Source organism: Lycorma delicatula, chromosome 2, assembly GCF_047948215.1.
Source record: "Lycorma delicatula isolate Av1 chromosome 2, ASM4794821v1, whole genome shotgun sequence".
In the NCBI taxonomy this organism is placed as follows: domain Eukaryota; kingdom Metazoa; phylum Arthropoda; class Insecta; order Hemiptera; family Fulgoridae; genus Lycorma; species Lycorma delicatula.
The window spans coordinates 50,580,696-50,594,704 of NC_134456.1; the positions used below are offsets into that span (position 1 = coordinate 50,580,696).

General features: G+C 34.1%; 1 protein-coding gene across 1 annotated transcript in view; it reads left to right on the top strand.

The window, feature by feature from the left end:
• The first annotated feature begins 275 nt into the window (after positions 1 to 275).
• Positions 276 to 14,009, top strand: part of Lim3 (Lim3 homeobox protein) — a 141,924-nt gene continuing 128,190 nt past the window's right edge. The window contains exon 1 of the mRNA XM_075357547.1: positions 276 to 435. Coding sequence (XP_075213662.1) covers positions 276 to 435 — 160 coding nt within the window. The remainder of the gene's footprint in view (positions 436 to 14,009) is intronic.

Here is a 14,009-nt window from a genome sequence, read left to right on the forward strand (position 1 = left end):
CTCTTTTCGATTAATTATTGGATAGATATTTGTTTTACATTGTAACCTACTCTTATGTGCTTGGTGTCAACCGAATTTTATTAATTTCTTTTTTTTTAGATTTCACGAGGTGCCTCCACGTCGCCAGTTACGTCTATTGTCTTACAAAAATTTGATACGGCGATCGAAAGCAATAATTACGTCAGTTTTTCCGAATTGTCGGTTTCTACCAGACTCCGGTGTCATTTGAGGTGTTCGGATACGCGTTTTGGTGGGGGGGCGGGGAAAATAACAATATGTCAGCGGCAGTTCAAGGGGCTCCGCCCCCGGGACCTCCCAGCCTTCTGTACCATTTACATCGCGGTGAACTACCGGCTCCACCACCACCACCTGTTACAGGAGCTCATAATCCTGATGTACTGCTTGCATTACTTGCAAGAAACAAAACACTGGAAGGTAGGTTAATGTTATAATAATACTAAGTTGTGAAAACACATAGATATAGTCTAAGTTATCATTATGACCATTTTCCTCTTTTACCGTAATTTTTTATTTAAAAGTAAGAAAGTTTCTGTTAATATAATATTTTAATAAAAAAATGTTTAAGTCAAAAAATTTTTTAAAATAAGAATCCAAAGAAATTAAAATACAATCTCACAACATTTATCTCTTATTAACCAAATTAATAGTATTAGCTAGTAATTCTACAATGAAAAAGATTGTTCCTTTGAGTGAATAGAATACATTATGAAGTTGATATCTTTTAAAGAACGTCTATGAAACCTAATTTTTACAATAATGTACATTACTTAAAAGTATTTATATTAATATAACACCCTTATACATAACTGAGTCTTTCACTCGATAATTCTAACATGGAGGAAAATGTATTTATTTGGTAAAAACATACACAAACAAACAAAAGACCATAAACGATTGCCAAAAAACATTATACTTACGAAAAACTACCAAAAGAGTATTTTTACCCGTGTTTATAAAATAGAAAAAAATGACCATAAAAATAAAGTGATGTTTTAAAAAGTCAAGGTAAAATCTCAGATTTTACCTTAAAATTATTTAAATTGCTGGTACGAACTGGCCACGACGTCTAAAAGCATGAAACTTCCACACCATATTCTTAAGAAAAATGGCGATAAATTATTTAATATCTATATCAAGGTAAAGATATTTAAATGATAGGAATTTATAGTTAAGGATAGATGGAGAATAGATTTTAATTTAATAAACACTTATTGTTCGGGAATCAATTCGTTAAAAATAATCTTTTAGAATTTTCAGTATATTAAAAATCATTTTTAAAAGGTTTTTAGAATAAGGCGTTGCATAGATCTTCTATCTAAATTTTTATTAGATGAAGGAAATTATGTCTGTGACGGTCGTCTTCCTTTAAAATTAAATTAAAAGTCAAAACAAACTTTTACCACATCGTATCCTATATAAGGGGTGTGTAAAAGACAAAGTGTTAGTTCAAGTTGAAATTTAAGTAGTTTGAACTGTTTTCTGATTTTGACTTCAACTGTTTAAAATGATATTGTATAATTTTTTAGTTCATAAACATAGGTTTTATTATTACCTTTTATTAGCATTTCGTAAATGTTTGTTATTTACTTGTATGTGTATTTCTAAGATATTAAAAATAAGTTTATTATTTTTTTTTTTTAATATTTATACTAATTCCTTTGTATCCACTGATGATCAAAATGCACCTAATTTTGGATTTTTATTTCTTTATTTTTGCAAACATTATTTTTTTCTGTACGATTTATCATTTAAATGTTACAATATATTAAAAATTAATATGAATTTCAGTTTAATTCAATATCATTTTAAATAATTGGGATTTTTTTTTCGAAAATGGTACATAAATTTAAAAGAGAAAAGATCATGTACTATGAAGTACGAGTACAATAATAAATTTATGTGAATATCAATTTTAAAACATTTAAAAAGATTTAATATTTGGAAAATAAGATATAAAACTCAAATTTTTCATCTGTATCCAGTTATTGATATTGTGCCCCATTAATTCATAAGCTACATGCCATTTAAAAAAGATTTTATTTAAAAAAATAAATGTGTAATTTGCTATTTGTAAAATTCTTTTATCCATTTTGAGTTAAAAATTTAGTAAAAATCAACTATAATATGAATTTTGTTTGTTTGTTAATTTTTATAGTTTTACTTGTTAAATTTCCAATGATTTAAGATCATTTGAATTTTTAAAAATTAATGTAGCCTTTATAGAATTGTTGTTTTGCAATAATTTAAAATAATTATGTTGTTTCAAGTAAAAATCACAGTTCATACCCCGGTTATGATTAAATTTATAATTTTTTTTTCGTATTAATTACGTAGGTTTCATTAAACTATTAAAGACATACATGTATACAAACATATATACTTTTTCATTTAGAGTATTTTTTTTCATTTGTGTGTGTGAGAATTATGTTATGACAAAACACCTCACAAAATGATTCAATTTATTCGGGACAAAATGATACCGAACTGCTTTAGTTTTAATTTATTAAATATATTCAGTTTAGAATTAATAAATTTCACTTAAAACATAAACGTCATATATCACTTTATAATGTAACTATCCCATGACAATATTTTTCAAAGGTGTCCTTCCAGGAATTTAGAGATAATATTTTCGTCTGGTGGATTACTATACGTTAGCATGTTCAGTAACCGTGTTCCGAAAGCAATCTTTATTTTAATTAAAATGTTATTATATTAAGTTTAAAATTTAATTATTGTATATTTCAAGCATCATATTAAATTATTAATAAGATATGTAAGAGTAAAATGAATTTCATGCCTTAATAGGATGTATTTAATACCCTTACCAACTGGAGACAGACGTAATTCGCATTCCGATTCTCTACGGTTAAAATTACATTTTGTAGGTGTATATATATATATATATATATATATATATATATATATATATATATATGTGTGTGTGTGTGTGTGTGTGTGTGTGTGTGTGTGTGTGTGTGTGTGTTTGTTTGTTTGTTAAAATTACTTCCCTCGCTAAGAAAAAAAAATGTTCTTATGAAATTTGATGTTATAAAATCGAATAGGTTATTTTTTTCATCAGTATATAATTTTTTTTCCATAAACATATAAAAAAGTAAATAAGTATATAAAGGTAAAGTTTTGATTTAGGTAACTAATGTAACTTATCTTTGTATACTTAGTTTTAAAGGAATAACGTCTTAAAATGCTATAAATTAATGTGCGTAGTACAATATATTTATGTAATAATAATAATTGTAAGAAAATAAATTTGTATAAATAAATAAAACTGACAGATACGTTTAAGATGTACTGAACCATCTGATTATATTTCAAATAAAAATCTCGGCCTTGGATAGGACGGTAAACTATATCCCCTTACAGCTTGATGGTTCCGTAGTATACGGATACCCTAGCTGGTACATCTCAGGGAGTAGTATAGTAGAAATTAAGGATATGAAGTAAGTTAAAAAACTAATGCAAAAGCCACGGTTTGACGAACCGGTTCAATAGATCATTGAATTTGAGAAAACAATCAATTATTCACTGTGAGCTGTTGACATTTTTTGGGTAGTATTCAGTACTAAAAAAATGCAATGAAAATTGATATAATAAAAGGTAATAGTTACTTGAACCTTCATCTTAGTAAAAATTTGTTAAAAAAAACTTCATCTAAAGTCAATATTATATACTTTCGAAATGTGTCTCGAAACTTATCAAATTAACTGTAATGTAAGCTACCTAATAATTATTCATTAGGCAATCAAGCTACCTAATAATATTTTGTCATAGAATCTTTATTCAAATATATATCAATTTTATATTACTTATTCACAGTCTTTTTGAATTCTATCAATCGTATTGATGAAAATTAAATGCAAACTAATTAAAAAATAAGTTTAAAAAATTAATGATAGCAATACTACCAGTTTTCAAAGCTAATCGTCAGGAAAATAATTTAAAAAAATTATCTCATTATATTACGCGTGATTACAAAAAGATTATTACAAAAATAAAATACTTCTAACATTATTTCTGTTAATGTTAAGATAGGCTTACTGACGACAGTAACTTGTACGATATTGGAAATTAATAAGGTCGTAAAGGAATGCCAGGTTCTAACTTTCATTCATCTATGAAATAAAAAATGTAAGGGCACCTTGTATCTCAGTAATGTTATTTTTTCTAACTTTAAGATCCATTGTTTCAGGACACAATAGAAATTTTTTGTCTCATAAGGTCTTTTAGCTACTGAGGTTTTTCATAACTTTACTACAAAATTTTTTACTTAAAATTTTTATTCAATTTTCCTATTTTTTGAAGCACAAAAACTTATGTATCTTAGAAAATATAAATCATTAGATGTTAAAAAAACCTCAGTAACTGTGTCTTGCATACATAAATATTCTGTAAAAATTTAATTTTCCTACTTTAAGCGGTCATGAGATAACGGGTCTTTTATTTAAAAAATATGCAATTTTTGGAAAACGATTAAAAACATCATTTACTGCAGGTCAATGTATCCCAGCACCATATTCTTCATTGTCGGGTTTTCTTCCTCATCATCCTATGTTCTAGTTGAGTACTTTTTTGTTTTTCTTAGTTCCATGTTAATAAACGATTTTTGCTTCCTTATCAGCACTTTATATTCAATGATAGTCTCTCACGAAGATGATAATCCATGATGTTCCACGGACAAAGCCCATATAAAGGGTTTTCATCTGTCGAGATTTTATGAAAATAAATAACCCGTATTGCACGCTTCATGTCTTTTTTATTATGCATATTTTTTGTTATAGCAACACCATAGCAGCCCTAAATTTCATTGATAACTTTATTTGTGAGTTGATCCTTTCCTGAAAATTTTTTTAGCATTTTCTAATAAAACATTCTTCAAGGCTCCGCGGAGATTTCGTAATCATGAGCCCATCCGCTTCTGAATATGAAAAAAAAATTTCTCTATATAAACACAAAAGTTTCCTTTAAAAATAACTAAGTGCCAAAAAAAACAAAAAATCTATAAAAAAATTTACACAAAACTTACTGTAACTTTATAAAAAAAAAATCAATTTTGTCACTAAAAATATAATTTTTTGTTTATTTTATATTCATAAAATAACATTTGAAATAAGCAAAAATGCAATAAAAAAAATCTAATTTTTAAAAAAATACAAGGTACCAGGTGCCCTTAAAAATATCCTATGTTAATTTAATAATCAAATGCAAATAGTAAGAACACACTTACTTGATTTGTAATTTCAATGAGAATCGAGTAAGGAGGTGCGATGCTTACTATAGGACGGTCGTCTAGAGACACATATTCCGACGTCGTTTACCGTCCGCCTTTATACTTGCTTTGCAGCCCGTGTTATAAAGTAGTGTTAGTTTGTAATACACTTAAAGGAGGCTGGTCTGTTAGCGGTCCGTGAGATGTGAGATGTTAGATGTGGACATCAGTTATATCCTAATCAAATAATTCCTCATATTACACTAGTACACGCGCACACAAATACAGATCTCATCACATTTGTACCCTTAACTACAAATGTGTACTACAGGCCGTCAAAATAAAAGAAAACGGTATGGCTGTCTGTTTCTGTTGATACGATAGGAGAGAAGTGCACAATAATCTAATTGTTGACCCATATACTAATTACAACCTACAATAATCGCCTGTAATAAACAAATGCACGCGTCCGTACGCTCTCACAAGCTCGTGAGCTTTTAAATATTCGTATGAATTAATGTAAATTACTAGTGTTTATTATTCATAATTTGTTCGGAACATCGATACAAAGAGAGCTGCTTACAAGTACAAATGTCAGAATATTTAGCCATCCAAATATTAACAAATTACTTAAAAAAATTCTTCCAAATAAAATAAGTGAAAATTCGCAGAATGACCGTTTTGCAGAATAACAATACTTAGCCATTTATTTCTTGAAATATGCTTACAAAATTTTTTCACATTAAATAAACAATATAATTTAAAAACTGTCGAATCTGATTAATTATAAATTAACTAATATTGCATTTCTAACATCCAGTCAACAAAAATAAATATTCATTTTTTAATATTAATAGTAATTATAGATATGTGAATAGTTTGCTGATGCTAAATTTCATTCTCCACTATTTCAAGATATTTACACTTCGCCCTATAACACACACTCACATTATTCAAAAATTCAAGTTGTTAATCAAAAATGAATGATGAAATCTTTCAAAAAATCCTCATTCATTACTAACAACTTATTTTGAAAAAAAAGTTTTAAGACAATAATTTTTAATTATTTTAATTTTTTTTAAATATAAAATTAACTAATCATAGTTCCTTTACTGAAAAATTAAATTTTAATTTTATTTATACAACGTGCATGTATAACGCTTGTACAATTTGTACGTATTAAATATTAATATTTAATAAAAAAAAGATAAAAATATTTTATTAAGATTATATAATATTCGCCGTACAACATAAATAATACATTTTTTCATATTTCTATAAAAACAAAAAAATAATTTATATATATATATATATATATATATATATATATATATATATATCTTTACCAATTTCTTACAAATCTTGTGCAAAAAAAAATGAATTTGCAATTTAAGTTGATGATAAGGCAGTTATTTTGTATTGCGTTGAATTTTGAAGTTGATTACACAAAATAGACGATTACAGCAATATATCATTTGAGATTTTGAAGTAAGCGATGAATTAATCGAATTATTTCAAAATATCTTAATTTAGTTATATAATTTTTTTTAGTGAATCACTGAGTTGTTTAACGGTAGCATCAAAAATAATACACAATCATTTGCAAAATATCCCTAGACAATAGGTGTCTAGGGTCCGTTTTTAGTCATTCAGTCAACCTGTAAATTTGATTGAATATATATAGCTATGTGGGTTATATGGCACTAGATATTACATAATATTGTACGAGTACTTTGTATAGTATGGCTGTTGCATTACAAGGTACAAACATTAGTAATATGTTGAGATGTATTACTATGCAATAGGTATGATGTCAATATCTACTATCATACGAGTATGTCTAATAATAATAGCAATGACGAGATATTGTGCGATTTGATTGCGTTGTCATATGATAATGAATCTATTGAAACACTACTGCATAGGCTGCGATTGTGAAAAAAATAATTTAATCCATTACACGAAGTATTAAGCTAATTAAGTTATTCTATTGTACTGATGTAATTGTGTTTATGTTGAGGTACTGTTACCGTATAAGTCACTTCATTTGTTTAGAACTCGAGCATAGATTATTGAAAATAGAATAAAACTATTCTAGATGATTAATATTTTATCTACATTTTGTTTCTTATTTTTATTATAACGCACGTTTTTTTACCTTTTTTTTCTTGTGAACGGCATTTTTTGTAAGTTTATTCACATTTTAAACAAGAATAAGATAAGCCTTAAGAAAACAAAATCAACACTATTGAAATCGGTTTATTTAAAAAAAGTACGATTAAATCAGTCACGCTAAAAATACAACACTACTCAATTTTTCGCTAATATCAAATTTTTGAAATTTGTCTCAAATTGACGGTTAGTAAGTTTTAGAAGTTATTTATTTTAAGTTTAATGTAGTGGCATGATTTATTTTTACTTTTCAGAGTTTTTTTTTTTAAATCCGTTTTACTTCTATTTCTTCGCTAGCTCAAGTACCGTTCACAAAACGAACCTATTCCGAATCTTAAAGCTTCACTATGTTTCTTCATTCTTTCGAAATCAAGAATTCATTCTGTATCTGCAAATCAATAGGTATAACTTTTATAATGAAGTCAATTTGAAATTCGAATTGTGAACGTACTTATAAATGACCACTTAAACATTCCCATGAATGCTTTTCTTCGTATATATACTTTTTTTTTACACGACTCCATTCAAGGTGTACGTATGTTTGTTCCACCGTAGCAGCTCAACGGCTGAACCGATTAGATGTATGACCCCTTGTTGGAATCCTTACATTACCGGGAGTAATATAGTGGCTATATAAATATATGTATATATATATATTTACCTATATATTTAAATAAATTTAAAAAAAAATTATACTACATATAAAATTGTCACCCGCACGCTTTTTAATCGTCCTATATTAGTAATTATCCTATATTATAGAGAAATATCTGTCAGCAATGTTTTTGGACAGTCGTGTTTTTTAATTCTTAATATGTAACATTTACAGTTATAGATTATGACAAATAACCAGAAATATAAAACCAGTTATTGTAGTTTAACAGCAGGAAATCCCTTAATCGTTTTCATAATTACTATCTGTTCCAAAAAGTTTTATCCAACGTACTTTTTTTATTTTCGTCGGAAGTGGGAAACGGCATTTTTTTCTTGTGAACGGCATTTTTTGTAAGTTTATTCACATTTTAAACAAGAATAAGATAAGCCATAAGAAAACAAAATCAACACTATTGAAATCGGTTTATTTAAAACCGATTCCGTGAACGATTTACGATTAAATCGGTCACGCTAAAAATACAACACTACTCATTTTTTCGCTAATATCAAATTTTTTAAATATGTCTCAAATCGACGGTTAGTAAGTTGTAGAAGTCCTAAACCAAACGCCCAGCAACCCGTACATAGTGGGTCCTCACTCCCTCGTGCGACGTGGTATTGGAATTTCCGTTAAAACATTATCTTAACAGCACGTACATTCACAGGCACACCTTACATTCTTACAACTGTACACTAAATTTACAACTACCTGCCCTACACACCTCTTCTTACATACAACTCTTCTAATATATACAGAATTGTCTTCTTTACATGACATACATACCTTATGTACAGCGCACTCCTCTGCGTGAGCTTGCTCAGCGATGATGGTGCGAGGCACCCCCGCCATCCGCCCACAAAGGCAAGCGCCCGACGTCGTCCTCACCCGACATCCCCGCTGTCCCCCTCTTGCTAATTTAACAACTTCTGTCGAAGCATTCCCCAAAACCGAGCAATGCAAGTGCTCCATCCCTCACCGGACGACAGTATCAGCCGCATAACTCCGCATAACAACCTTCCGCAGCAACTTCTTCGTTTCGCTTCTGTAAACCGTCAGCGAGGTTACCTTTGCATTTGAGTGAGCAGGTCGCAGCTTTATGGTCTGCCTCCTCTCCTCTTCTACTTTTATAACTTCGACTATTGCCCTACTACCTCCTCGCTAATAGTTAGGGCATCTATGTCGTTAATAAAAATTGTTCGGGTTCTTTCCCTTTTCCTTAGGACCACCTTTATCCCTTGGATCCCCTCCTGTAGTTTTTAAGCTTCCTCAGTCACTCTCCTACGTCCTTGACCCTGATCCTCTCCCTATGCCTACGGGTAGAGAGAATCTCTGAGTTAACTTCATTCACTCCCTTGACTTCCTTAAGGAGGTCAACAAAGGTCTTCTTTCTCAGTTGATCTGCTACCTTGACGACCAGTGTCTTCGCCTTCTCGGCAAGTGCCGCGCTGATCGATCAGTTTGGTTTGTGCTTGGCTACTCTCTCCACATACAAGCCGATTTTCCTGTTCAACGACCTATGTACTTCAGTATTTTTCTCGTAACACGAGCCGCATCACTCTCCTCCACTCCAAAGGTTACATGTTGCTTCGCCTGTAGAAATATCTTCCCAACACCCTTCCTCAAGTGGAAGATATTCCCCTCGCCAATTGAGGGATCACTTACCAGGGTGAACTTCTTCCTCTCAAAGGTCATCTCCCTAGAGGACTGTAACCAACTCGGTGCAAGCGAGAAGCTGCCCTACTCTTAGCTATCCCGCCGCTGCAAAACCCTTGACTCATGGAGCCGCCCTAAAGATGGACTCCGAGAATCTACTTTTCTACTTAGCTTAGTCGAAAATGACAGCCAAATCTTTCTCTCTCTCGACAAAGACGAGCTCATTCAACTCAACCGTCTTGAGGAACCACACCCTTCTCCATGTAGCCACAAGAACGTCGATGTCATCGGTTTTGACACCCACCTCTAGTTGGCGCAATAATTCGTTGTGTTGCACGTCTACCCTAGTTTGACGGGCCACCTCCTTCATCTCAGCTTTTCTCTTGGATTCATCTCAGCCGTGGTTGGTTGGATTCAACGAAACCCCGGAAGACCGTCACTACTCTATCCATGTCCCCCGCAAGGTCTTTAAGCTCCCTGGACGCGTGATTTTTCTCAGCATATTTCATAATGATGCCGACTACGCTAATGAGTTCTTTTACGTACTTGACAAGCTCCCTCTGCGGGTGCCCTCAAGCCCTTTCTCCATGTCCATAGGGTTTTTCTTCACAGAGCGACTCTTCTTCCTCTGCTCCTTCCTCTTCTCCTTACGGATTGCGCCGTCTGTGGACTCACTCGTTGTAGACCCTGTCGAGTTGAACGTGCATTGCTGGGCTTCCTGTTGCTGGCTCCTATTTCTTTTGCCCACTTTTCAAAAGTAGGAAAATTTACCAGATTTGGCCTTCTCGCAAATTTTTTGCGTTGGTTTTATGGGTTAGTTGGAAGATAGGGCAAGGGAGTGGAGAAGGAAAGGTGGAAACCATTTCCAAATCGGACCCCGGGGAGCGAGGAATCTCCGATTTAGATTTGTACCCAACTCCAATAAACAGGTGAGCTAAGTCCGGCTCGAGTCCCTTCACTAATCTTCTACAATAGTTTATACTGCCGAGTATCGTAACTGCAGTGACAGACCGTAGAAATGAATAAATTTAAATAAATTAAAGTCCTCTCCTTATCTAAAATAACGTCTCGGAAAAATAATATCCTACATGTCAACAGGTAGGGTAACTGGCATTTCTCCCACCACCACCCCATTCGGTCGCCCTAGAGCATAGACCAAATGTTCCGTGCCAAGAACGGCTACTGAGCCTCGAACAGTTTAGCGACCCAAATCCTAAAAGCTCCTAGTGAGCTACCTAACATGCGTGAGCGAATCAAGCAGGGCGCCATACAGCACCCGCTGAAGTGTCCCAATCGCTCACTTGTCAAACATAAAACTAGATCGGGGAGGCGCACCCCTTGTACAATTTATTTACGTCGATTAATTAAAAAGACAGCAATTTTGGCTGCCACGCCTCGGTCGCTGTATGCCAGCTAGTACCTGTCCACCATTTAACAGCGCTTGGAGCTGATTTGGCTGGTGGCCAGCCCTCTTACCAAGGTAATTGGTTTCCAGCAGCAAAGCTTTTAGGAGTCTAAATGCATTTACATTTAATCCCTTAAATTTACCGATGACGGTTGAACATAGCAACCTCATCGAGGAACTCCCACACGGTCCGACAGTGCGGCTCTCGCCACACTGCCTCGCCGCTTGTGAGCGGCCAGGTTTCCCCCTGACCTCTAAGTTCCAGGGTGGCACGGTCTCTGGCCCCCCCAAGGGCCGGGCAGTCGTACATCATATGTACATTTGACTGGACCTCCCCGCAGACACACAACTCATCAGCCACCAGGCGAAACCGAAACAGATATTGGTTTAGATTCACATGGTTGGTGAGCACCTGGGCACCCGACGCCCTTAAGAAAGAACTCGAGGCATACCATCCCCCCAAATCCTGTATAAAATTATACAAGGATCTACCCTTAGTCGTGGTGTGCCATTCAAGCTGCCATGCCTCCATCGCGAGGCTTTGAAGCCTTTTCCGCAGACGGGAGATGGGCAACTGGACGAAATTTTGCTCCGGTGCATTGTGATCACCGTTCCGATCCGGTTCTGGCCCGGCTCGAAACCGCATCCCAAATGCCTCGGCCTCCCGACCTCTACGCAACTTCCACATGACTGCCCGAATTTTCACCACTAAATCGATTGGGAGAGCCTTTCCCAATACAGTAGTAGCCTCGTAGGAGGTTGTTTTAAATACACCAGTGCATACAATCATGGCTCTGCGCTGGGCACTCCTTAAATTTTGAAGTAGTGCTCTATTTCTTTCCAACCTGTGCGCCCAAACCGGCGCCGCGTATGCGATCATGCTCTCGAAGACGCCTCGGTACACCAAGTACATTTGGCGGCCCGACAGCCCGTAGTCTTTCCGAGCAATCCGTCTAAGTTTGTGCATCACAGAGACGGCGTCCGCCGCAACTTGCTTAATATGGTTACTAAACAGCAACTTATCATCAAACAAAACACCTAGGTACTTATGAACCCTTACTCGGCTGATTACACAGCCTTTATATTTAATGTGGGGGTTTCGACTGCATGATAATTTGTCTGCGCCCTTTAGAAGCATAAACTTCGTTTTGGGCACAGAAATTTTTAAATTTTGAATGTCCATCCAGCCTTCGGCGGTTGACAAAGCCGCCTGCGCTCTGCTTTCTAGCTGTGGTCGTGAATCTCCACGAACTAAAAGGAGACAGTCATCGGCGAAAGCCTGGGCCATGACTCCTTCTGGGAAAGTCAATCCCAGAAATCCGTCAAACACCAGGTTCCACAGCAGGGGACCGAGAACGGAACCCTGCGGGCTTCCCCTGGTGACGGATTTTTCCACAACTAGGTGCGCATCTTTAAACAGAGCCGTTCGGTTAGACAGATAGTCTCTTACCACGGCCTGTGTGGCTTTGGGAACATTGCGGCGTTCCAAAGCATAGAGGACAGAACTCCAACACAAGGAAGGAAATGCTGCCTCTATATCAATAAAAATTGCCAAAACATATTTGCAGTCGGCGCTTTCCACCTCGGCAAGAGCATTTAAGATGCAATCCTCGGTGCCAACCCCTTTCATGAAGCCATATTGGCCTCGATTTAGAATACGGCTCATATCGATGCTTTCCTCGAGCCGTTCCACAACCAGCCTTTCCAGCAACTTGCCGAAAACCGGCAAGAGGCTGATGGGTCGATAACTGCCATCTCAACAGGTAAATTAAATTAACTCAACCTGTGCAATGTTGTATATTTCTAAAATAAAATTCCAGAAAAAGTACACAAAAAATAAAACCAGTCTACGCACATGCAATATCATACGAAACGACAAACACTCAATTATAGTACGATCTTTCACTCTCAAGTACGTACCAAACACTTCATAAGAACTTCTTAATAACACTACAATAAAACACCATAACTCAGAGAGAAAAAACAAGCACGTTTTCTCTGTAAAACCATAAACTTACCACTTTTATCCAACGTGCTGAAAATATCCAACGGAATTAGGAAATCCATACTTATCCTATTACAACCTTTCTCAAATTTCATTTTAAATAATCTCACACAGATGTTTCACTCCGTTTCGTTTGTCATTCTCTACTCCTTCCTCTCCGTTTCTACATGGCGTCCTTCTACTAGTCTTCTTTCTGACTGATGAATATAAGACACATTTAAGTTAAATTCTTGAATCTACTGTAAAGTGGGTATATGATCGCATAATATATTGTTCAATCTTGTTCAACTCTTACGCTAAATGTTTAATAGAAAAATGTTTTTCCTCACCATAATGAAATTCTCTGTTTGAAAATCACATTGTAGAATTTATCGGTAATTATTTCAAATTTTCTAGATTTTTGTTTACTTAATTTAATTCAATTTAGTTTAATTAATTAATGTTAATAATTAAACTCGTTTAATTCAATTTCAAGTCTTTTTTTTTGCCGCTTGACCAATTTTTGTTGCCTGCATGAGAAGAAGAGTAACCTAAAACATAAATCAGATCTGAAAGAGAACTTACTCAAACTTTTCATTGTTTTATATTAACACCTAAGTAATTACTTAACATTTGTTATTTATAGGGTCTCAGTTCCTTTGTAAATTAACCACCGGGCAGGTCTAATGGTTAACTCGTCGTCGCAAATCAGTTGTTTAACAGCTGATTTTCGAAGTCGACGGTTCGAATCCTAGTTAAAGTTAGTCTTTTATATGGATGTGAATACTAGACAATCGATACCGGTGTAATTTGGTGGTTGGGGTTCAACAAACCGCACGTCCCAGGAATGGTCGGCCTGAGTCAGTAAAAGACTACGCCACATTTACGAGTA